Here is a 26,816-nt window from a genome sequence, read left to right on the forward strand (position 1 = left end):
CTACAGACTCATGATAGTGCACAATGTGATGCTTTAACTCTGAATAGCACTTTCCTCTCAAAAATATTTCTTTATTTGAACAATTATTTCTGAAGAATACTGTATTTGACTATAGAGAGTTTGTAAGCACACTAATATGCTACAGTAATGCACTCATATCACTAACTGGACCATTATTACCTACATGAATGCCACAAGAGACCTAGATTGTGTAACATATTGACATTACCATAACTGCATCTGCTTCAAAAAATCGATGAAATCATAGGCCACACTACAGAAACATCTTCAAAAAACAATTTATTCAACACTTGGCGTACTTCTGATTAGACATACTGCAACAGTAGTGACTTTTTTTTAAAACTGTTTGTTGGGCTTTGCATATGTTTCTTGACAAGCAAACTGAGTATCAGGGATACATACCATTGATTTTAAGCAAGGCAGAAGCCGTCGGTTCCTCTCTTCAGGGGTGGAATAAACAAAAGGATGAAGCACCTTTCCTCAAATTTATCACTGGGAGTAATTATATAGGAAATAATTTTCACTATGGCTGAAACACTACACTCTACACTGCATGAAAGGTTACACAATGTTATGTTCACTAATTATTATTAAAATGTCACTTTCTACACGAAATTTTGTAATTTTTATTCCAAAAAGTCCACACTTTATAGACACTCCTAACATCCAAGGACTTAAAAATAACACCATCAAATTTGCTGTATTTGTACAGTCCATGTCACAAGTTCACTTTTCATTATGTACATCTGTTCACAAAAAATTGCACTATTTAATTTTTTGAAGTCACATGGTTTCAGTTTTTACGTAAACACAATGTGTAAAATCACAAATTGCTTCTCCAAAGGAAATTATGAACATCTTTTCGATATTCGGGGCTGGTGACTAGGCTCCATATGAAAGGACGAGCTGGATGTGTGCTAATGGCTCTGTATCCAATGATGCTCTTAACTCTGTAACAAAAATAACTGGCATCACAACTTAGTACATCAGGAAAGTTTAAATTTATAAGCTAAAAAATTTTATATGGATCGAAAAGGAGACCTAAAGTATTAGTTACATAGACAAAATACAGGTGCTTCACTGGTTTCCTTATTGTTGATTTAATACTGCTGATAGCAATGACAAAAAAATGATATAAAGCAACTGGAAGCAGTTAATACCTTAAATTATCTGGGAGTACGCATTAGGAGTGATTTAAAATGGAATGATCATATAAACTTGATCGTCGGTAAAGCAGATGCCAGACTGAGATTCATTGGAAGAATCCTAAGGAAATGCAATCCGAAAACAAAGGAAGTAGGGTTCAGTACGCTTGTTCGCCAACTGCTTGAATACTGTTCAGCAGTGTGGGATCCGTACCAGATAGGGTTGATACAAGACATAGAGAAGATCCAACGGAGAGCAGCGCGCTTCGTTACAGGATCATTTAGTAATCGCGAAAGCGTTACGGAGATGATAGATAAACTCCAGTGGAAGACTCTGCAGGAGAGTCGCTCAGTAGCTCGGTACGGGCTTTTGTCAAAGTTTCGAGAACATACCTTCACCGAAGAGTCAAGCAGTATATTGCTCCCTCCTACGTATATCCCGCGAAGAGAACATGAGGATAAAATCAGAGAGATTAGAGCCCACACAGAGGCATACCGACAATCCTTCTTTCCACGAACAATACGAGACTGGAATAGAAGGGAGAACCGATAGAGGTACTCAAGGTACCCTCCGCCACACACCGTCAGGTGGCTTGCGGAGTATGGATGTAGATGTAGATGTAGATATTACCTACTCTTGCTTGGGATACACCATTCACTTGAAAGAAGCAATTTGACACCGCGTCTCTGACACTATAATGCAAGTAACATTTTCTCAAAGAAGAAGTATAAGAAGAGGAAGGTGTCCTCATATTCCCAATCGATCAAGTGGATCAGCAATTTTGTGCTTTCAAGATAAGCTTTCTCAATATCAAAGAAGACTGCAGTAAGGTGATATGTTCTAAATCCATATTGGGAGCAGCTACATAGCTTTTTGGATTCCAAAACCTAGACAAGATGATGGTTAGTGATCAGTTCTAGTCTTTCCCCATGCAAGATGTCAGGGTGATGTCACACACTATCCTTTTTTGATTTTAGGAAAGGCATTAGTTGCAGTAGTGGTCATCACTCCAAATTCTCCTTAAAGCAGCTAGGATGGGTACTTCTGATCACAAATAGGGATTATGTAGAATGCTACACTGAATCTTACCTGTTTCTGGCAAAGTAGGGATTGTAAATGGATAGTTGTACACTTGACAGCAAAAGAGCTGAAGCACTGTGACAAACAGCAGAAAAATTGGATCACTTAGCAACAGCAGCATAAAAGTCAGGCCAGGGCATGATATCAGACAGGGCAAGTGGGTCACTGATTGAGATGATACGTTATATCTGACACTCACTATGTATTCACCTATGCCCTATGTGCTAAGGATTGCTTACTTTACAACATGACTACAGACCTGACAATGTTCGAACTGCAACAACAACATCTGGATAACTACAAATATGAGGCACAGAGGCTACAAAAGTTTTAAGAATGCGCTTATAAGGCCTCACTATGTACCATTCATAATTAATCAAGAATAAAAGATCAATTTTACAACTATTTTTTTTTCTCTTTTTTTTCTAAAATTTCTCATACTCATCTTTTGCAAGCTGAAATGATAAATTCACACATTTTAGAATGAAGTTCAAAGCCACAAAATTACATTAGGTGAACATATGTTCAAGGAGACTGCTCCAACACCCGTCTTTCATTACATAATCGTTAAAGGAGTGGAATGGTAATCTGAAGGTGCAGAGTTCAAAGCTCCATGTTTCAATTTTTTTTATTGTTTGTATGAATTCACTAGAATATAAAAGATGGCGAAAGCTTGGCCAATGTTCATTCAAATTTTGAAATCGAGTATGAGAGTAATGAAATAGCTCACCTTACTACACATCAGTTTCACTATAATTCAAACATTTTTCTTCCAGTAGCTTACATTGTGAAAGATATGGTGCCTTGTGTCAGAGAAAATATCCAGCTCCAAAAGCAACTTTTGGAGAGCTATTCTCAAAGGACAGAACCAAACTTTATAAATCCGTACAGCTAAACTTAATACTTAACACCCCTGAGTGTTTGGAAGCAGTGATTACATTTTCCCAATAAATTAACAGTAGAATACTTCGACCAGCAGTGCACTAGTGAGGATGTTACAGAGTACTTATACACCTCTAAAACAGCTATTAACCTGTAAGTACTTGCGTGACAAGAAGTAACATAAGAAAAAAAGAGATGCATTGATTTATGGATGATCTTTGGACATAAATAAAGAAAACAGCATGTAATTAACAACATTTAATGACACTTTGAATTATTATGTGAGGAACAAAAGAAATGTAACCTAATACTTAAAACTGCTATATAACACAGAGCTTTTCGGAACATCAGAATATTTCAGTGAGATAAGCGTCTTACGTAGATAACTTTGGAATGCACTTTGCATACATGTTCCATACAAGTAGCACACACTGTTTAATGCTTGTTGTCATTTGTACTTGGACTGATGAGGCATCTCTTCTGTTTGTGCAATGTTAGTCCAATTTCTGTTTGCAGTGTTTGATGCCGCTGATCCTGCTGTTGTATTCCTGTACCTATGGCCATCAGAAACTACGTTATTCTGTTCCTAACATTGAGGGGTATATGGCTGTTACCTATTCTCCTGGTAACACTCCCCATGATGAAGTTGTTTGCAAGCTTCTCCAGACACATTGTTCTTTGTATCTTTTGAGTAGTGTTCATTTTGTAAATGGTATACGAGTTTAGAGCAGAGAGATTTAGAAAGTCGAACAACACAGCTAGATGTCATCTTTAGTGTGATTGTAGAAATTCACAATGTGTGTGTGTGTGTGTGTGTGTGTGTGTGTGAGTGGGGGGGGGGGGGGGTAACAACACCTGTCTCTGCATCTATCTTGGAATCACTTTGAATTGACGATGTTAGCACATTTCTTTCGCGAAACCAAATGAACTTTAACTCGCATTCGTGTTTTTACTGGGCAGGAATTTGGCAGGAATTTCATGCTCCCCCCCCCCCCCCCCCCCATGATGTTTCCACTAAAATAAGCTTCATGTCCAGCAGTGTTCTGGCAAGTGGGACAATGGTATACCAGTTATCAACAGTTATGTTCCTTCCAAGTGTCTTATGTGAGCAACAAGGCATTGAACAACATCTGAAGGACTATAACACTGCCTGAATGGACTATCAGGCAGCATTCTTACATACACCTCAAATGCGTGCAAGTAGAATGTTCTATTATATACTAAGGCAAACACTTTTATTCCATATTTCTTAGGTTTTTCAGGCAAATACTGCCTAAATGAGCAACCACCTTGAAATGGAATGAGTTGCTCATAAATCGCCAAATAATCCGTAGAGGTGTAGGCTTTCATGAAGTTTACCCCTGTGAGTAAACGAAATGCACAAATGGCAGCCAATTTGCCTGCCTTCTTTCTCTCATCTCAGTCAGTGGCGTTATCAAACTGAATAGAGAGAAGCAAGAACAAAAATCCCTGGTAAGACATAGCCAGGGAAAAAAGTTCCATTTCTGTCCCGCTCATGCGTATCTCTGAAGTGGAGATGGTAAGCTGTAGGTTCCAGCAAACAATAATAAGCCAAGCAATGCCTTCATTTCAAATAGACCTGTAACTTGAACATCACGACTCCTCTCAAAATTTGTGGCAGTTTTCATAAAGCAAGTAACTAATCTCTCAATTATATTCTCGTCAAAGTAAAGAAAGAAGGTATGTTCAGATGTTTTTGTTCACTTTGCTGTGCCATAAGCTCTAGACGGATGTGTGTTAATAATATTGTGCTTTTTAGCATGGTACTTCAACTAAATGGCTGGCTGCTCAATTTGCTTTTACCATCTCTGCCCAGAAAAAAAAAAGAGTCATTTTTTAGAGTCACTATTTCACCACCAATAGTAACAGAAATGTCTGAATCAGTTTCATGTTCATTTTCATCAACACAGTTGTCTTCAAAATCAGAGAATCTTCCCACAGATTCTCATCATCTTTGTAAAGTAATTCTGCAATACTTTCTTCATCAGTCAATATTTTAGGCATTCTCTGACAGGAAATGAAGAACAGCCAGTCTCTTTCCTTTTGGCTAAGAAAGAAAATGTGATATAAAAATAAAATTGGTAAGTAATTAAATTTACTTACGCCAAAAAGAAGACACCCACTTCTTCAAACTCTGTTATTTGTGGCCGAAGACACACACTCGCGTAGAGTCACAGGTGCAAAAACTGTGTAATGCAAACCCTCCCATTGGATCAGACAGGCAATAATGCCAGAACGCCAATAGTGGCATCAGATCAAGCACTCAGTAACAGTAGTTTAATGTGAAACATTGGGGCCAACAATGACTCTAAGTACACTCAAGTTTCAGAATGTCACGTAAAAAAACACCTCAGGTAATTTTGACCCGGTGTGACTATGCAAGGGCTAATGCTCTCATGAATGAGCAGAATTAACAAATTAGTACCACAACATTACTGGATCACTTACTTGTCAGAAAATATATTAAGTATAACATGCAAAATTTCTTATGGACTTCTAGAAATAATTCAAAGCTCTATGGAGTAACTGGAACCTTCAGATATTCGCATCTTGGGTAATGAGTTAAGTTCAAACTAATGGGCTTTTTGTTTGGTATATTCATTAAATTCAAACTAAACATCACAGCAAATACATGAAAACAGTAAAAATCATGATTTGCTGTATATTCCTGTCGTTAAGTAGCAACTGCATCACAATGCACCATTATATACCAACAATTTTGGTCCATCACATATGTCTATTATTTCACTTTCCATTCCCATGACTAAAATGCTTGCACAGGATCTGGTGCAATGTCAACACTGTGGAATACAGTTCCATAAACCCTTCTCTGGCAAAAAAAGTCTACAATTTCTTCATGGGGTGTGTAACATTATTCAGGTTTGTATCATATATGGTTGTCTTGGATGCGAATTCTAGGACCTGTATATCATGTGGATGCCCCTGTAATAATTTACAAACAAATTAACAACAGACTAACACCCTTTTTTTTTTTTTTAAAAAAAAAAAGGAGGAAGAAGATCAGCGATCAGGAGATAACTGCCAATCATGTGATGAACCACTATGGCAACATTGGCACGGGACACAGAACATTGAAAAATGTTGGGAGAGGCCTTTGATCAATTGCAGGACACTTAATTGCTAGTAACAAACATAACAAACAAACATACACAAACCAACAAACACACCACTGGGTGTCATTATGCATGTTTGAATCAATCATTTACCACCACTTTAACTGTATTATGCTCGTGGTGTTGATAGTGGATGGATGACTGTAAATGACGTGGTGTTAGAGGAGTTTACAACTCATGTCAGACTTGGCATACTGATCTGATATTTATATATCTCGTCATGCAGATGATGTCGAAGATAATTAAAGCAGTTTTCTTCAACTACACGGACTGTACTCCAGTAAGTGCCTAGCCTGCAGCTGCATGAGTCAGTAAACACCTGCAATATGCAGATAAAATGACCATGCCTGTCACATACATGGCACCTTGATGAGTTTTTAGGTATCCCGGATCCAAGCAACAGTGTTTAAGTGGCAGTAACACTTATTATCAAAGTTCACGTCGTGGATGACTATGGGAAGTTACCTGTGCATTGGAAACTGTGGATTAAATACCCACCTCTGTGATGACTGGAACCTCAGAACGTCAAGGGCATATGCCTAGACTCGAGCTCTGGACCCAGTAAATGCACGGTATTCAAGAAAAACCAATAATGGCCTGACATACATTACATATATGTGGGCTATAGGTATTTCCAGTACACATGATTCTTCTCCCTTTTGCTTAGGTATTCAATGTTGGGCATATATGTGTTACAACGATTCAGTCTTACTGAGTATGCAAAAAGACAACACAAACATTGTGTGAAAATCACTGTGCCTTGGAATACATTTGAATCGGCGATTTATTCTTACCGCCTATTTCCATCTGCATCTATTTACTTGCATGTATATTTCTTAAAGAAATTGGCCTCAGACACATGCCTGCTATAGACGTTAATTACTGGTATTTAGCAACTTTACAGTGCAGCTATCAATTATTTGTTAAAAATAAAAGCAAGTTCCTTAAGACTAATTTAATAATGTTTATTCAGGGACACACAGACAGGCATGCATGGGTGAACACAAACTCAAGACAAAATCATCAATTTCATAGGCGGGATTCGACTCCACGATCTCAAAAAAAAGCACCTTAGTAACTTGGCTCACTCAACCTCCACAAGCTGAAGCCACATTGGCTTAAGGGCAGACCTAAAGCAGCAAGAATTTTTTAACAGGTCTTCCTCAGTATGACACAACTACTGCTCCTTTTGACAGATATATAAATGTTTATTTCTTCGCCCAGGCATCAGTATAAGAATGGCAGGCAGAAATCGCCCTTGCAGGCTGTCAGTTGCAACTGCTTACTGATAGCATTCAGTTCAAGACAGAGTCAAGCTCTGATTGAAGAAGGCAAGTTTTCAGGCAGAGATTCTGCAGGATGTATGGTGTGCCACCTACCACTGCAAAGAGATGTTGGAGGAATTATTTTGAAAGATGCACTACCAACAAATTTCCTGCCTCGGGTAGGAAGAGACTGAAAATGCACCAGGACAGAGAACTTGTGCAGAAGAGCCGACAGCTTCCTTCTTAAACATGAAGCAGTTGTGGTGAGAGATCAACTCCTACAGCTAAAGTGGCACTGTTCACTGAAGGGTGAGGCAAACTGGACTGCATGCACACAGACCTGCTGTGAAACAGGAACTCAGAGAGCAAAATGTTTAATACCAGGTGGCATTTGTGGAGCTCCACCTGAACGCAGCATGTGAAAACAGAATTTTCATGAGCAACGATGGTTCAAGAGTGATTTAAAGGTCATGAAGGGCAAGACATTGTCAAGAATATGTAGTGACTACAAGGAGAAGTCTGTAGCTATCAGCTTCCTGATGGAGCTGGATTTCTGCAAAAGAATCAGGAGTGCTTCACAGAATCTAGGGAACTCTTGGTATCAAGCTGTATGCCCATATAGTGAAGAATGTGAGGCTTCATTCAGTGCAAATGGTATGCACTGAAGAAAAAAAATGAAATGTGTGTAAGGCATTATTGGTCAAGAGACCCTAGTCGCCAGTTGCAGTTAAATTCGTTTTTATTTTATGCCACTTCAGTGAACTGCATGACAATGATGGAGAAAAACACAAACGTTCCGAGCAGAAAAAATCCTCAATGCTGCCAGGAATTGAACCTGGAGCACCATGACAGAGAGCTATCTATCAATGTAACCATGAGCTGCTGACCTATGCATAATTCTGCATTTGTTCAGCAGCAGCTGTCCCACAAGGGCATCAATGTCGTAGACTGGCTGCCACAGGCTGCTGCTATGATTCCAGTGGAGAACATTTAAGATGAGGTAGTATGAAAGCAACAATAATACTTTCAGCGAATGAGTTTGTGTTTCAGAATGGTTGTTCTACTGGGAAGGCCATTTAAATGATCAGTCACCAGATTTTACAACTAGTAAATAATGAAATAGCGCTGGTTGGTACTTTCTGAGACCTATCTAAGGCAACTGACTGACTGCATCACAGTATTCTCCTAGATGAAGTTTTATGGGATTGACAGTACAGCCAACCAACGGATAATGTCATAACTAACCAAAAGAAAGTAGAAAGTTGTTCTTAATAAGTCAACCAATATATGTCTGATAACGACATCATTATTAGAATAGTGTGCCAAAATAGTTGCTTACAATAACAAAGCTTTATTTATGACAGACTGTTTTGGCATTTATCACCATTTTCAAATATGTCTAGACTGATGTGATGTCCATATTACGTCATTAGTGAACTGTCTTATAACTGTCACTGTTTTAAAAAGATGGTAAATGATGTAATATATTGAAAATAAAATGTTAATTACAGTGTCACAGTAAATACAATGCAGAAAAATACCAGCCCAAAACAGAACATAAAATTCTGAATAATATAAACCATGAACTGCTATTAAATGATGCTATAGCATTAAAAGCTGATAAAGGGAATAGTGCTGTCATACTTAACAAAAACGAGTATGTCCATCAAAAACTCAACAACCTAAAATTGATTTCACTATGGAAATTGAGAAAGACAATACCACTAACTATCTAGACCTCAAAATAGGCAAAAATAATAAACACACACTTGATATCTATAGAAAGAATACCACTTCTGTCAACATTATAAATGCCAATTCCTGTTATTCAATTGCTCATAAACTAGCATTTTTCCGTTCAATGATTACTAGATTAAATAACCAACCATTAGAAAAACCAGCAATTCAAAAAGAACTTACCACACTTCGCTTTAGAGCCTATATAAATAACTTTGATCCCAACATAATCACCAAGAAGTGTAAACCACCGATGCAGAACACAACACATACCGAGATATGCCTAACATGAGAGCCATCACCCACACAGAAAATAAAATATGTACCAGCAGTCTACCTTGGTAGGATCTCCAACAAAATTAATGCACTTTTTTAAAGCCTTCTACAAAATTAACTTCCACCACCACTGGACCATTGAAATATGGAAGTCCAGGCATATATAAAATTACATGTGGCAGCTGTAATAGCTTTTACATTGGAGAAACAGGAAGAAATTTTAATGTGAGACAAAAGGCACACATTAGAGAGAGTGAAAATAATCGGTCGAGGTTCTTTTTACACTTGAAAAATCAAAACCATATTGCTGATACGATCGAAAATACACTCCAGGTTCTACACAGAATATAAAAAGGTTTTGCTCTGAACGTTTTTGAAGAACTGGAAATTTATATACACCTGAGAAAACACCCACAAAAAATATTAAATGAGCATATAGAATTTAGACACAAGTACTACCTCAAAAATTTTATTGAACTTTTAGAACACAAAATGGCTTAATTGGAAGTAGCATATGCAACAAGCAAATACTATCATAAAAAATTTTAGTTAATAAAATAATATCACTGTTCATTAGCATAATCTCTATAAAGACATAATACAGTATGAGTAGAACTGTAAAACTACTGTCATGCCATAATTAATGTCTTATTTTCAACATATTACATCATTTACCATCTTATTAAAACAGTAACAATAATAAGACAGTTCACTAACGATGTAATATGGACGTCACATCAGTTTAGATGTGCTTGACAATGGCTATACATGCCGAAACAGTCTGTCATAAATAAAGATTTGTTGTTATAAGCGACTACAGTGAAACCTGTATATTACATTTTCATTAGGTCCAGGCTTAAAAACTGTAAACTGAGAAAACTGCAGGATTGAGGAAAACAGTGAAACTTCCAAAATACAAGCAAAAACATATGTAATTGGCATATATGATCAAAAATCACAATCCTCGCCAGTACAATGTATAAAATCTCTGTAAGTGAAGGAAATCAAATGTACAGTACAAGGTTTCTACAATAATTTGTGGTAATGAATTTCATCAGTTCTTAAAAAATCATAGATGTGTAACAGCACGTAGAAACTTATCAAAAAATTGAAACTGTTTTCTGGGTACAAGGTAATTGAGCTATATTCCGATATGCTATGACCATAAATTATACAACAAAACACACATTTTTGAGCCAACACTTCCTTTCTGTTCACCCAGGAAAAAAAGCAAAAATTGATGAACATGGTGAATTAAACTGAAAACTGTGAAGTACGGTGAATGGCATCGGAATCTAACACATGGTGGTGTGTGTTTTCCTTCTGTAGCCAACGGAAGTTTAATTTGGTTGAGTGGACTTCAAACAATGTACACACTAAGCTTGAAGCATGTTTTCGAAACATTTTTCTGGCTACTTGATGTGGACACTGTTTGGAAACATCTTTTGAAACACAGAAACATCTACTCACAGCAATGTCGGTATGGATCAAAGGAAACAATGTTTCAGGCCATCATTGCATGGTGCACACTGCAAAGTACAAGCATATGTTTATATGTTGCCTAGTGTCATCTGCTGTATAGACTTGTTAGGTGTTGCTGTATTAAGTTTGCAAGCAGTACAGGAACTCCAAAAAACCGCTGCTACATTTGGAAGAATACTGAGAAAGACTGTGTACAATAGAAAATAGGGTTGGTTGTTGTAGCTTTCTTCGAAATGTGAAATAAGAACTCAAGGCTCTGGAATGAATCTCCCGTTGAAAAAAAACTAAGACTAACAGCATGTCTGAGTGTAATTGTTTTCCTGCAATTTCTATCCTTTTTTTAAGGAACGGTGATCCATATATGTCAGAAATTCAAAATCATTAGATGATATCCAAGTGAAATTACAGAAACTAGAGGTGTCTTCTGTACTCAGTTCCCATACATACCAAGTTTTTCCCATCAGTTCTATAGTTGGTTTTCACAGACCAAAGATGACGACTGGATGTAAACCAACAAATCGATTTATTACAACAACTAGTCTGATTTTATCAACCATTAACATCTACTACACAAACTCTCCATCAAAATAATATCATAGTTTTAAAACCAATTACGAAATTCTTTTATAAATGCAAACTTATTCTGTAAATTGATGAAACACTGAGATATGCTTATGACAAGTAAATAAAAAAGAATGAACAACGATGACATATTTCATTTTGTTTGCGTGTAACTTTGAGTATTAACAATGCAGCAGCACACATTAGAGTTTCCTTGTCTCTAGATATGATGTCGCTCACAATATGAAAAAATTCAAGAACAAATAGTGTTGCAAACAGTGTGAATACCCTGATAGATGTTCACTGACAGTCTGGATAGAAGCAGAGACAAGAAATAAGGTCACAAATGGATGCAATACACTGTAGGAAATAAATGTTTTCAACAGCAACATATTTCCAGTGGCATTGTGGACGCAGCTTCACACTACTTTATGTTGCATTGTTGCAGTTCTGACGTCATTAATGAGCTTTTGACTATCGACTTTTGCAAGTGCTTGTGAACGACCTCTGTGTGGACTGTGCAAATTCTGATTATTTATTTCCTTCAAAGCGTGTCACATATGTTCGCAGCTCGTTGCATTCCAATTTTTTTCAACTTAGTGTTGTTATCATGTTCGTTATGGCAGTAATACAATGTGTTCTGCAATATTCGATGTTGTTAAACATTTCTGTCAGGTTAGATAATGAATGATGAAATAAATATTTGCCTGTTTATTTCCAAATGCAAGGTGATTCCCAAGTGCAGTGTTAGACAGAAACTTATGACGACAGCTTACATTCCTGCAAGTTAAATGAGCAGCAATAAAATTCATATTGTTCCTTGTCACAAATACTTTGCTGTGTATTTCTGAATATGTGAAGATTTCCAAGTGGGTGGTTAGGCAGAAACCTAAAAGGACAGCTAAAATTGCTGTAGGCAGAAACCTAAAAGGACAGCTAAAATTGCTGTAGGCAAAAACCTAAAAGGACAGCTAAAATTGCTGCAAGTGAAACATTGAACAATAACATTCATACTCTTCCTTGTCATGAATATTTCTTACATTGTGCAAACACAAGGATATTCCCCTCCAGAGTTCTGGCTAAAACTGAGATTCTCCTGTCACTAATACATCCATAATCAACAACTTGACGCTATAGTGATCAAAAACTGATAGCCTCATTCTTTATCACCTTCACAGAGTCACCATGTTGTCATTATGTTAGTTCCTACAAAAAGTAGTGTGAAATGTACCTGACCCACCATCACTGTGTGGTGTAGCTAAATGCTGAAAGTAGCGTTGGCAACACCAAGATTACATCAGCATGGCCTCTCTCTCGTCTCCCCTCTCCGCAACTGCCTAAAATATTCCGTTAACTCTACCGTCATCCATAGTGCAAACTGCCCATCTTTTGTGCCACTTATAACTTGTTTAGTCACACCTAATGTCAATAGGAAGAAATTGGGATGAATTCAAGTGAGATGTAGAATCGAGTCAATCTTACTAGGGTGAAACATAAAAAAAGGGGATTTTTAGGATTGATCCAATGGGTTTTTCACAGGGACTACAAATTTATGGTGTAGAATAATGAAAAAAGTAAAATTGGAGAATGTAACATCGAAGTTCCACTCTATTCTAATAATCATGTCGTTATAAGACATGTATTATACTGTTGGCCCTAAAAGGAGAAAAATTGTTGATGATATCAACCAATACAGTCTGGGGGTCATAATTCTGACTGGGGAGAAATCGTGTACAGGAGTTCCCCAAGGCTCAATCGTTGGTCCACTACTGATCCTCATCTACGTAAATGATCTTGCATCTAATATACAACAAGGAGAATTAGTTCTTTTTGCAGATGGCACTAGTATTGTAATCAATCCAAGCACATATACAAGAACAGAAAAAATTGTAAACAAAATTCTTAAAACTTTCATTGACTGGTTTTCTGTGAATGGTCTCACCCTCAACTTTAAAAAGACACAACATATTCATTTCTGCACATCTAGGGGTACTACACCAACGATAAGTGTAATATATGACAAGGAAATATAAATAGGAGGGAAACTTCAAAATTTTAAGGTGTCAATAATGATGAGCACTTACATTGGGAAATGCATATTTTGGAACTCCTAAAACAACTCAGTTCAGCTACATTTGCATTTAGAATCATTGCAAATCTTGGGGAGACAAAAATCAGTAAGTTGACACATTTTGCATATTTTCATTCAATAATGTCATATTGAATAATGTTTTCGGGCAACTCATCTTTATGAAAGAAGGAAAAACATGCTGTAAGAATATAATGTCATGCTTGCCCATGATCATACTGTTGGGCAGCCTGACCACTGCTTCATACTATATTTATTCCCTCATGAAGTTTTTTGTAAATAATCCACTACAGTTCAAAAGGAACAGTGATGTACATAATTACAATACCAGAAGGAAAAATGACGTTCGTAACTCCACATGAAACTGCCTTTTGCACAAAAAGGGGACACAACACTACAACAAAAAATTTGACCACTTAACCAGTGATATAAAATGTCTAACAGACAGCAAGATAAAGCTTTGAAAAACTGAGAAGGTTTCACATTAACAACTCCTCCAATTCCATAGAAGAATTTCAATTACTGTAATGTGCAGAAAGTGGTGTGTAGGATTTACTAACTAACAACATCTGTATATCTTTTTTCTTTTCTTCTTCTCTTTTTTTTGTGGGGAGCAGGGAAGAAAAAAGCTCAGAAATGTTCAGAATGTAGCCATACGTACACATTAATTTGTGGTGTGAATTTAAAATGACTCATTCCATATAACTATGATCTTTGGTCCATGGAACACGAAACTAAATAACTAACTAAGGAAAGCTTCTTTTGATGCACTTTGAGACTGCATTCTTGAAGCCTGGAAGAAAGTTGTCTCTTCTGGCCATTATGTCCGACTTCTCACAGAGTCCATGTCAAGATGCATGATTAAAGTTACAAATAATGAGGAGAGTCTGGACAAGATATTACTGCACTGAAAACATTTTATTTTCTCTACTTGTATTTTCTCAATTTTCCATCAGTGAGAGCTGGTGGAAGATCACTTTGTGACAGAAACGTGTTGAACCCGAGGTGATAAAATATGAGTTAGTTTTCCTTTATTTTTAAATATTAAATTTATCTTTCATTTGTTCTCTGCATACATACTTGAAAAGTAATAAATTATGAGGGAAGTTTTAAGGCTATTTTTTTTTGTTATTTCGAATTCATTTCCTCTTGTCCTCTACTGCCACCTTCTGCATCCCACCCAAAATATGTAAAAGATTTCTTCTAATGTTTGTTCAAACCCTCCACCTCTTTTGCTCACTAACAAACTATGGGCTGAGAATGGTAGGCAAGCTGGATGTTTCCATTTGTATACAGCTATTAATGATGTGGGTTGGCCTGGATCTGATGTGACAGTTTCTTGTGATATCATGAGAACTTTTCCGATGTTTACAGTGAGATAGTTACCTGAGATTTGGTCAGAACTCGGCACATTGTACAGTAGTAGTTTTAGGGGCAAAGTAGCCTATAGTAGTGTAAAGCCTCATGGGTGCATCAAGACACCAAAGAAATTGTAGCTACAGTGGCAATTAGCAAAAATGCATTAATCTTAAAACTTTTGCGAATTGGTCGGAACTCATGGAATTGACGAGTTGGTTGTTGTCCCTTGTTGGGGATAGAAGAGAAGTCTGTGGTCATATCGATGCAGATTTATTTTTGCAATATATCAGTTTATCAAAGCTGACATATGGGATCAACAGAAATTGTTTGAGCTCATTCTGGGTACCGCAGGAATACAAGAATAAATTCTGTTTCTGTTTGCCCCCAAAGCATAATGTACGGAGACAGAAGAAGATGGTGTAAGTAAGCAAAGGCAGCCTTGCAGAGCAAATGACTAGCTATGGGAGTTAATGGCTGTTACGAGACTTGTTGCACTGAGAATAAACCATGTTATTTTGTTTGACCTGCTTCTGAGTTTAGCCAAAATTCTGACGACATTGCAGGATGCTCATTGGGAGTTAAAAAGATGTATATTTCTGTTACATTTTCCAATGACTTTTTCATGTTTGTCTGTGGTAGTGTCATCTGTGAGTATACTAAGTTTTCTGTATATTGGTCATTCTGATTTTGCACTAGTTGTCTGCACAATTCTTTCAGTTAAAAAATAGCTGGTGGGCTGCTTCTGCAGATAAGTAAATGTGCTCTAGGCATTATTAACCACATAGTAGTGTACAGACTTTACGACTGTTTTGGGACATGCTGAAAAATGCAAGCGTTGAGCTCGGAAAATGATCGCTAACTTATTTCACTAATTGCTAGTTAATATAGCAGTTTGTTCTAACAATTGCTCCTTGACGATTCTCACATAAATACTGCGATGGTAATTCGTAATGAGCTCTACTCTCAACTAGATAAACTTCTTATTGCTATTTCTGTCTCTCTCTATTATAAGCCTACTGCAAACTGAACAGTTTGTTAATATGGATGTTTTTGCTTTTAAGAAAGTACCATCAACAATGATTGCTTTGTAATCATTATGGTCAGAAGTTACTTTGCATTGTTCTGTTTATTATAGATTACTGACAGTTTTACTTTAGAATGACATATTAAAAGATTGTGGAGTCAGCATACTGCATTCCTTTTTACTCATACACTCTCTGTTTTAATTTCTGGAAGCTTTTGCACTGCACTTTTTCAGTAACTGCGAATAATGAGCATAGTTCCTTTGCAAAGTTAACTTGTATGATATGAGGCTTTTTATTATAAGTAGCTTGCAGAATTTCATTGTTGATGTTTGCATTTTGCAATGAATGCTCTGTTATTGGCTTTGCGTTCCTCTGTTTTGGGGTAGTGCCAATGACACTGTTTTCATGAAATCTTTTTAAAGTCTATAATGATCATAAGATGTGTTAAGTGCGTATAATTCCTACACTACAACCAGTGACTGACTTTTCAGTTTTCAGCATCCTTGAGAAAGAAAAACAATAATAATTGTTACAGCTATTGATTTAGGAATTTCAGCTTGTAGTCAGTGCACCCGAGTGATTTTAGTATCTACATCCTAGCCTGTAAGCCTAGTTTCAGAAATGGGAGTAAAAGTCATTGGTTAACACTGGTGATATTTCTGCCCTTTGTCAACTGCCAAACGCATCTTTGAGAGGCAAGATACATTCTGCACTTTCGAGCCTGCTCAAGGAAACCATAGGCAGTATAAACATACTACTCCTGTGGTTATTAAAACTGGCAACACTGTATGATATGTTTGGCTACTCTGCGATTGTCAACTTGCTTTCAGGAATGGCACAGATTTATCCTGCTAAATTCACCCGATTTTTTCTGTCACTTGCATTAAATAATCTGAGTGATTTTCATTTAATATGCAAAATCGGGTTATTAGATTTATAGTTCTGAGTCCAGAAACATCATTCCATCGCAAATTATGTGTGTCAGCTGTCACTATGGCGATGACAGAGCACGAAAAACAGCACTGGCTTGCTAACATTTAATGTGATCACTGTCTAAAGCAATAGCTGTTTTTGCTGTGGGTTTGAAGCTCACTGGAGGACTATTACTTAGCAATTACATTTTTCATCTTCTTTAAATTGCCAGACCAACAACTGGCAAGTAATATTCATAAAACCTCTGCATCATAAGTCTTCTCATAAACTTCACTCATAACTTTACTGCGAACATCAACCTGTCTTCTCATACTACTGCTAATCAGCTCTTGCTTAAATGAAAAATTGTGGGTCACATAAATATAACATAAGGGAGTGACAAACAGATATCTGTGCCTCATATTTGTTTGTATGCAGACTCTGTCGCTGCGATTCAAACATTCAGTCAGGTCCATAATCTGTGTCATACAATAAGCAATCGTTGGCACAAAAGGATACGTGAATACAAGCATCGGATATCTCTCATATCCTCAATCAGTGACCCACTTCCTCTGTCTGATGTCACACCCTGACCCAGTTTTTATGCTTCTATTGCCAAATGGTCAGATTTTCCTACAATTTTGTTTACAGTGGCCAAGTCTTTTTGCTGCCGAGTGTGCACCTGTGTGATGTCCAACACAAAAATTTAGCCTCTCCCTGTTTATAGTGTCATGACGCAGAACAAATTTGTGACTAAGCTGGTGATATGGATGAAGTGTTGTGCCACACATCTGTTGGACTGGACACTAGGATCTCATTATTCAATGCAGTTGTGACTGGGTATATTTATGATGTCCCAGAAATCTTCCTTAAACACCTTTCGAACTTTAGCTCTGGCTAACTGAAACATAGTTATATTTTCTATGAATGGACTGCTTCTGGATCTTCATAGCATCAGCTGTCTGTTCCTTAATGAATATTATAACTGCTATACCACCACAGAACAGGTTGTCCCCTAAAACAAAAGGCAAATTTCTGAATGGACCCATCAATGGCTTTGTGGGTTACTTCTGTAATATGGTCTCCCCTTTCCTGGACAATGTCACTGTTAGGCTCACTGAGCATCTATTTCTGCTGCTGTCATTCAGAAATTTCTCTCTTTTCCTCTCTTGAAGCTTTCTGGCTGTGTGTCGCTGGACAAGAAGTCACTTCGTAGTTCCCATGAAGCATTATCTGCAAGGGCATGAGAGCAAATATGATTGTGTTTGGAACAACACCAATGCAGTGCTGAAATCCATTATTTTATCCACAGTTAGAGAATGAAGTTCTTATAATTGAAGCAGATCTTCTAAAACTCAACCTCTGGGGCAGGTGCTGGAAGAGTCTCAAAGCACACTGTGTCCGTTAATGTATACAAGGAGAATAAATGGCAGAGATTTCTTTAGGATTTCACTATCAAATGTAATTATGAGAGAGTAAGTGGACACTGCACAATGTTACTAAGGGTGAAGTATGAACTGATACACCTCATAGTCAAGTAGTGTGTGTGATTTAAGTCACTGATAAACACAATGGTGCCATCATCCATACATTCATCAATGATGTCATTGTTCCTATGTCAATATTCCCATAAAAATTTTAACTCCGTGGTACAGGAGATTCAGGGAGCCTAAAATATCTCTCTTTTGGACATGGACCATTTTTGTCCACAGAAGAAGTTACAATTTCTCCATGTAAGTTCTGCTAAAATTATCGGTGCCATCTTTCCAATAGATTTCTGTATCTCCTCCTTTCATCATCGTGATAACTCTGCAACGAGAGAGAGAGAGAGAGAGAGAGAGAGAGAGAGAGAGAGAGAGAGGAGCAATATGAGTAGGTCGTTCCGTTACTGGTGCCTTTAAGTTCATACCCCCACAGCCTTACGGCTTTCACTATACATTTGTAGTCCATGGTTCTCTTATTGATGCAACCTTCCTCTTCTTTAGTAAAGATCATTGCACTGTCCTTGGATATAAACTAGTTCTAGCCACTAGTGATTGATCTCTTTAGTTGCATGAATAATTTTAGAACTGAGTGTGGATTTTTTTCTCAAATGCAGCATTGTATGTTTATTTGCATATGCTGATCTTGGTGCCAGAATTACATCTTTCTACTTGAATTAAGCTGGCTTAAGACACTCAGCATGTCATCAACCTTTTTTTACATTGCATGCCAGGGATCCTCTTCTGGTTCCCATTCTTTCTATTGTGTCTATATTCATCATATCTTAGCACGTTGCAACCCCTTTATTTGAATTACATGTTAAGTGCAGCTAAACTATGAATGCATACTTTCCAGTTTTCTTAATTTTTATTAACTTTATTACTTCCTGTACTGCTATTGTCTCAACAAAAAGATCATTATTTCCTAGTTCCTTAATGGATTTATGTAACAGTAATACTTTATCAAATGGTCCTCCATTTTTATCATAACAAACATGTTTTGTATTATGGGGTATGTTCTGTTACTTTCTCTAAGGGAATATTCCAACAAGCAGCTGGTGAGTACAGAGTCCATCGATGCAGGGCCATGTCAGCTTCCCCAGAGGTTGCCCACTAGTGATCGTTTTGCCTCAAAAGTGTTCCATCTTATCAACAAACATTCTGATGACAAATATTTTTTTTTTCATTTTTCTAATTGAGGTTTGCACTTTCATTGCAACCAGGGCAGTCACACATTCATTCCCACAGGTTGTCACTGAAACATGCCCCAAGTTAATGGTAATAGACTGGTGGCATTTGGCCATCCTCCAGCTTGTGGCCTTGGGGTCCTCACACCCTTACACAGCCATTACTACTAGCTAGCCCTCTAAAGGGAGGAATACATAGGACAGTCAGAGTTACACTTCCCGTGTGCAAAGGTTAGTAATGGAACAGTGGCTTGGGATCCCTTTTGTTCATCAATCATGTAGTCGAGACGTGAACCCCCTGAGGACAAGAAAATTGATTTCGTGGTAAGGAATGATACCATTTGGAATGACAGAAATTCTAGAATAAAAGAGCCTGTATGCCCAATGCACTATCTGCTTTTGCATGGTAAATGGCATGTCTGCGGCCTCATCACAAAGGATGTCTATTAAATTGTCCTACATGCATCTGTGACCAGCTTAATCATATCAGGGTGGAAAATGTTGTTGGTTTTGGGCTATGTAGGTCATACTTATTTGCATACTGAGCATCCAAAATGAAGCAAGAATAACACAAAAGATTTATGAAAATGGAGCGCACACATCCTGTCTTCTCCCAAAGACCCCTATTTAATGCACTTCAGAGATGTTCAGTGCCTTCATTGTTCTTGCCCTCTGATTTCTTGTACGTAGTAACTATTAAGAGCCTGCAATACCGTGAGGTCCATAAATATCATTGTATATTTGTAACTTCAAATAGTATCCCTCATTTGCAGGAAGGATACACACAAAGTACTTTCTTTACAGAGAGTTTTCATTATCATTTTCTCTTCATGAAGAATTACTTCATTTGATGTAGGATCAGAATAAATAATGTAAAAAAAAAAAAACCTTAGCATTTTCATCACAAAGTTCATAGGTGCAACCAAGAAAAGTAAATGAAAAAACATACTTACCTAACACATCAAACGCTTCTTCAAATGAAGCACATGGTAAGAGGTCCTCTGTGTAAAAGGCGAACATTTTTTCTGACATCTTCAATAACAACTCATCGTTATGTCGCAAAAATGTTGAGAGAGTCGACGGCCACAGTTTCTCATAGGACACTGCCAAATTCTGCAACACATCATTACACAATATCACTGAATTTCATTAACTTTATACAAAACAATGAAAGTAATAGTATTTAGTTTTTTGCATGTTGCAAAACATCAGCTTTTCTTGTGCTTTTGTCCCAGATCAGAGCAGGGCCAGCAGAGTTATGGACAGATTTGGCATGGTTGTCACACTGTTACCCCCTGGGAAGGGTTGTGTGCACCCCAACTGTCTGCATGTAGTGTTATTCTTGTGAAAGAGTGCGAATCACGCACCTAGTCGTATGTAGGAAACATCCTAAAAACCACAGCCAGGCTGAGCAGCACACCGACCTTCATTGTTAATCCACTGGGTAGATTCAATTTGGGGCCAGTGTACCACCCCATGCTGGAACTGGTGCTTTAACACTTTAATGGTGCTTTACTTGATGAATATAACATCTGACTGAAAAATAAATCTACAAATAGTATTGATAAAGTGAAGGGCAGTAGCTCTTTTATAAGGGAAAAAATAATTTGATATCCGTAGGGTCCTCTTTTAACAGAGAAGAGCATGTTTTGATTAATACGGCAGGAACACTGAATTACATATTTTTAAGAGAGAAATTTAATATTAAAAGATAATAAACTATCAAGAAAGTATTATTTTAAGTTGTCAAAATGACACTTGATAAAGTTTTACTAAGAAACAGCAATGATAAAAGTGAAATTAAAAACACAGACAAAAAGGTCCTAACAAGAGTTCAGTGTAGTAACTATAAAAACTGATAAAAAGGAAGTGTGAAATTTATAAGTGATGACTGTATGTGGACATGTGATGTGTATATTGTGGAAGCACGTGAACAAAGTTTTAGAAACAAAAATCTTAAACAAAGACAAAATAACAAAGCTTTGCATAGACATAGACATATTACAAAAAATTAAAAGTATATGCTCTGAAAGCAAACTTAATCAATAAAGTAATGTGCTGCCAAAACACAGTTGCTAACATCAAATGCTTTAAATCAAACACCAGAAATACAGTAAGCAAAAGATAAAATTGGCAACAGAATTCATAGCTCTTGATGTGAAAGCTAATCTACAAACCATAGTGCAAATTCAAGATGGTTTATAGTTGTAAGCTACATTCAAGTTGGCAGCACCATTTGCCAAACTTGTGAAGCCTGGCAAGCAAGACAATGTAAGTGTTTTATCAACTAAATGGCCATAACAGAGATTCAAATGAGGTTCCAAGAAATCAGTCAATTAAGCTATAAGCTCATTACAAAAAAGCCTCGGGAAGTGAATTCGCACAAAAGTCATTATTGTAAATATTCCACATGGACGTGATCTGATATGGCAGTTTGCTGGAGAACAAGCTGTAAACTAACGACAATCTTAAAAGCATACATACTTATCTTCCTAATGCAGCACTTGTTCAGCCTAAGCAGTTTAAATACAAAAAGCCATTGTGTGATGTGGTGCAGTGGTTAGCACACTGGAGACGCATTTGGGAGGACAATGGTTCAAACCTGCGTCTGGCCACCCTGATTTTGGTTTTCCGTTATTTCCCTAAATTGCTTCAGGAAAATGTCAGGATGGTTCCTTTGAAAGGGCATGGCTGACTTCCTTCCACATCCCTCCCTAATCCAATGGCACCGATGAACTGGCTGTTTGGTCCCCTTCCCCAAAACCAACCAACCGACAGGTCCTTACAAATTGGGGAGTGCATCATCATTAACCATGTGGAAAAAAAGGCTAATAAATTAAATATAGGAGCTATGAGAGGCAACCAATAACTGTACTACTGTGGAACAATATAAACCAAACACACATGAAAATTTTAATAATCCGACAAATTTAAGAAACCATGCCGAGTCAGTTGAACAGCTTGGCAGAACCTAATGTGATCCAACACACAAAAAATAGTCTTAAAATAATTAATACACATTTTGGAAGCCTCATAATTACGTATAAAGATTTAGATACAGCATAAAACTTATGAACTCATCATAATTCAAAACTGCAGTAATTGGCATTTGTAGCCCACAATCCGTGATCTACTGCATCACTTGCAATAGAAAATACAAGCTAACCAGTTGCTTACTGACTATCAGTGTGCAGCAGATGTCAAAGCTATAGGTTGAAGGGCTTGCAGACTATAGGACACTAAATTTAAAATCGCAAAAATGGAATGCCTGATAATCACTGTTGTATAGATCTCGAGAAGTGTTGATAGCTTCATAACTACATTTAGAGACTTTCTAATGCATACGGACTGCGAATGCTATGGGAAAGGAATGTCTATAAAACTGTAACTACTGTGGTCATATACAATGGAGACAACTGGTATCAACAGAAAAGTTATCTTGTGTACTTACTTAATCTGGTCTGAATTCACTAATAAAGGAGCTAATTAGGGACTTGAGAAATATCTTATTCACCTAAAAAAACAATTAATGATTCTTAAATCTGCAAGTAGTTTATGATCTGAAACTACCAACATTAAATACAGCTTCCCTCCACATCTACATCCACATCTACATCCATACTCCGCAAGCCACCTGACGGTGTGTGGCGGAGCGTACCCTGAGTACCTCTATTGGTTCTCCCTTCTATTCCAGTCTCTTATTGTTCGTGGAAAGAAGGATTGTTGGTATGCTTCTGTGTGGGCTCTAATCTCTCTGATTTTATCCTCATGGTCTCTTCACGAGATATACGTAGGAGGGAGCAATATACTGCTTGACTCTTCGGTGAAGGTATGTTCTCAAAACTTTAACAAAAGCCCGTACCGAGCTACTGAGCATCTCTCCTGCAGTCTTCCACTGGAGTTTATCTATCATCTCCGTAACGCTTTCGCGATTACTAAATGATCCTGTAACAAAGCACGCTGCTCTCCGTTGGATCTTCTCTATCTCTTCTATCAACTCTATCTGGTACGGATCCCACACTGCTGAGCAGTATTCAAGCAGTGGGCAAACAAGTGTACTGTAACCTACTTCCTTTGTTTTCGGATTGCATTTCCTTAGGATTCTTCCAATGAATCTCAGTCTGGCATCTGCTTTACCGACGATCAAGTTTATATGATCATTCCATTTTACATCACTTCTAATGCGTACTCCCAGATAATTTATGGAATTAACAGCTTCCAGTTGCTGACCTGCTACTTTGTAGCTAAATGATAAGGGAACTATCTATCTATGTATTTGCAGCACATTACACTTGTCTACATTGAGATTCAATTGCCATTCCCTGCACCATGCGTCAATTCGTTGCAGATCCTCCTGCATTTTAGTACAATTTTCCATTGTTACAACCTCTCAATACACCACAGCATCATCTGCAAAAAGCCTCAGTGAACTTCCGATGTCATCCACAAGGTCATTTATGTATATTGTGAATAGCAACGGTCCTATGACACACCCCCGCGGCACACCTGAAATCACTCTTACTTCGGAAGACTTCTCTCCATTGAGGAACTCTTCAATCCAATCACACAATTGGTCTGATAGTCCATATGCTCTTACTTTGTTCATTAAACGACTGTGGGGAACTGTATTGAACGCCTTGCGGAAGTCAAGAAACACGGTATCTACCTGTGAACCCGTGTCTATGGCCCTCTGAGTCTCGTGGACGAACAGCGTGAGCTGGGTTTCACACGACCGTCTTTTTCTAAACCCATGCTAATTCCTACAGGTAGATTTCTAGTCTCCAGAAAAGTCATTATACTCGAACATAATACGTGTTCCAAAATTCTACAACTGATCGATGTTAGAGATATAGGTCTATAGTTCTGCACATCTTTTCGATGTCTCTGAAGTGATTATACCCCTCTTTCTTGTATGTGTTATTCATAACAAAGTTCCAGTCCTAAAATAGTTTTATGAGCAGGTGATATGCCTGATATTCACAAAAGTGCGGTCTGAATTACAGATCTGCTGTGAACTGGTATTGTACAGTATTTGAAAGACGGTGCTCAATATACTGGTCATGGAATTTAATATACAAATGCACGAATGACAGTGGAAGAGTACATTGACAATACAACCATACAAAAAGGAATAGAGTGTAAAATTTCTGGGAATATATCAAGTTTTTTGCAGGTCAAGACACTGCAACCAAAAATCTTATTTACTATTATTCTTATTTTTAACTGCATACACTGTTCTTTCAAGCTACACCTATTCACTGCGAATTTACTGGAATACTAATACACAAATCACATCTCTCTCTCTCTCTCTCTCTCTCTCTCTCTCTCTCTCTCTCTCTCTCTCCCCCCCCCCCCCCCGCCCCCCTTCCACATAGACATACATTCCCACATAGACATACATATACAGGGTGAGTAAAAAGGAAAGGTACGTGTTTTGAAAGGTGACAGCATTAGTGATTCTGAACAAAAAACTTGATGTGGACATATACCCTATTCTGAATGGCTTCCGAGATAGAACACTTTTAATGTACATTTCTATTTATTTTCTGTATTATTCATTGTCATTATTTACAATGTACCACAGTAGTATAGAGGAAGTTGAGAACAACATTTTGGTACAGGGTGCTTGTGGTCTATCAAGTCAGAAAACTACACCATACTGGCCTACAAAAAGTACTTAAGCTACAGTGCTCACGCGTTACACAAGGTTTCCAATATTCTCGCGATCTCTTCACGCAAACTGTTAGTCCTAGACAAAAAATAAATATGACCTTTTTTGCTGCAAATTTAATTTACTTTAATTGTGTACTGAGACACGTTTTTGTTGGAGTGTGTGATCTTCGAGTTATTAAAGACAGTCATACAAAAGTGATACTAAATGTGTTCTATCTCTGAAACCAATCACAATAGGGCATATGTCCATAAAAAGTTTTTTATTCAGAATCACTAATACTATCGCGTTTCAAAGCATGTATCTTTCCTCCTGACTCACCCCGTATATATGAACATTTCTTACAAGAGTGAGTTTTGTTACTAACCTTCAAAATGTATTTGTATATGCCATCAACAAGACCAAAGAAGACAACGTAAGGTTTGTACACTGAGTAGTCTTTGACTTCCAGATCCAGCAGTCGATTTTCTGGCCCTGGACCACTGGGTTGTGTTGCACGAGCTTGAGCCAAAACTATGAGCCTGTTAAGGTGACGGAAGCGATCCTCCTTCCACCGGGCAGGTGAATGAAGTAGTAAGTACATGACACACTTATATAATGGACCTTCTGCAATGTAACAGTCTTTTATCCAGCCATGTGGGTTGGAAAGATAACTAATCATTTCTTCTTCCTCACGTGCCCATGAACGTGTTCTATAAAGACAGAAAACTATTTTTAGAAACTAAGTACTCACTGAAAACACACACAAAAAGAGTAGTTTCAATTGCACAGTAATGCACAAGGTGTTTAGTATTTACATTGGGGCATTGCCTTTTTCATGATTTTTTTTTCCAACTACATACAGTACCAAAATACTGAGTACAGTATTGTGATTAAAGTGGATTGATTTATCATTAAAAACTCATGATTTAAGTACACACTTAAGAGGAAGACCAAAGAGAAAAGCATACAACAAATCAGTTGGGCAAGGAAAAATCAATGTTCCAGTAACAATACTTACGTAGTGAATATATACAGTGCCATATGCAACAAATATGGCACAAGAAACATGTTTGACTGTGGACCACCACCACCTGTATCTTCATGAAAACTCTTCTCCTGGGCAAAGCGCAGAAGTAGCAATTTCAAGTCGTGCACTGTTGATCGGTATGTTATGTCCCTGTTGGCAATGATACAACAAAGTTACCAAAAATCAATTTCTGCACAGTTATCCATGAACACACTCCAGCCCAATTACACAGAAGTAAAAACAAAAAATTATGAGAAACATTAATAGCTCCAAGTCTTACAAAGAATAAAGGGAATGTGTTTTACTTTCCCAGTTTAGGATTAAAAGTCACAGGTATGCTGCTTTCTGTTCTATTATTAACATTTATTTTAGACATCAACCAAAAATGTTGCCAAATGAGCCACAGTTAATGAACAAAACTTCAAAAACTAACTGCTATAACAAATTGTTTTTGATTTGAAGTTATTCAGTGGGGACC

General features: G+C 37.4%; 1 protein-coding gene across 1 annotated transcript in view; it reads right to left on the reverse strand.

The window, feature by feature from the left end:
* Positions 1-285: 285 nt before the first annotated feature.
* LOC126185121 (protein purity of essence) overlaps positions 286-26,816 on the reverse strand; it is a 321,301-nt gene continuing 294,770 nt past the window's right edge. The window contains 4 exon segments of the mRNA XM_049927939.1: positions 286-971; positions 20,612-20,771; positions 25,697-26,021; positions 26,330-26,488. Coding sequence (XP_049783896.1) covers positions 904-971; positions 20,612-20,771; positions 25,697-26,021; positions 26,330-26,488 — 712 coding nt within the window. The 3' untranslated portion in view covers positions 286-903.

This window comes from Schistocerca cancellata, chromosome 4 (genome assembly GCF_023864275.1).
Source record: "Schistocerca cancellata isolate TAMUIC-IGC-003103 chromosome 4, iqSchCanc2.1, whole genome shotgun sequence".
Classification (NCBI taxonomy): domain Eukaryota; kingdom Metazoa; phylum Arthropoda; class Insecta; order Orthoptera; family Acrididae; genus Schistocerca; species Schistocerca cancellata.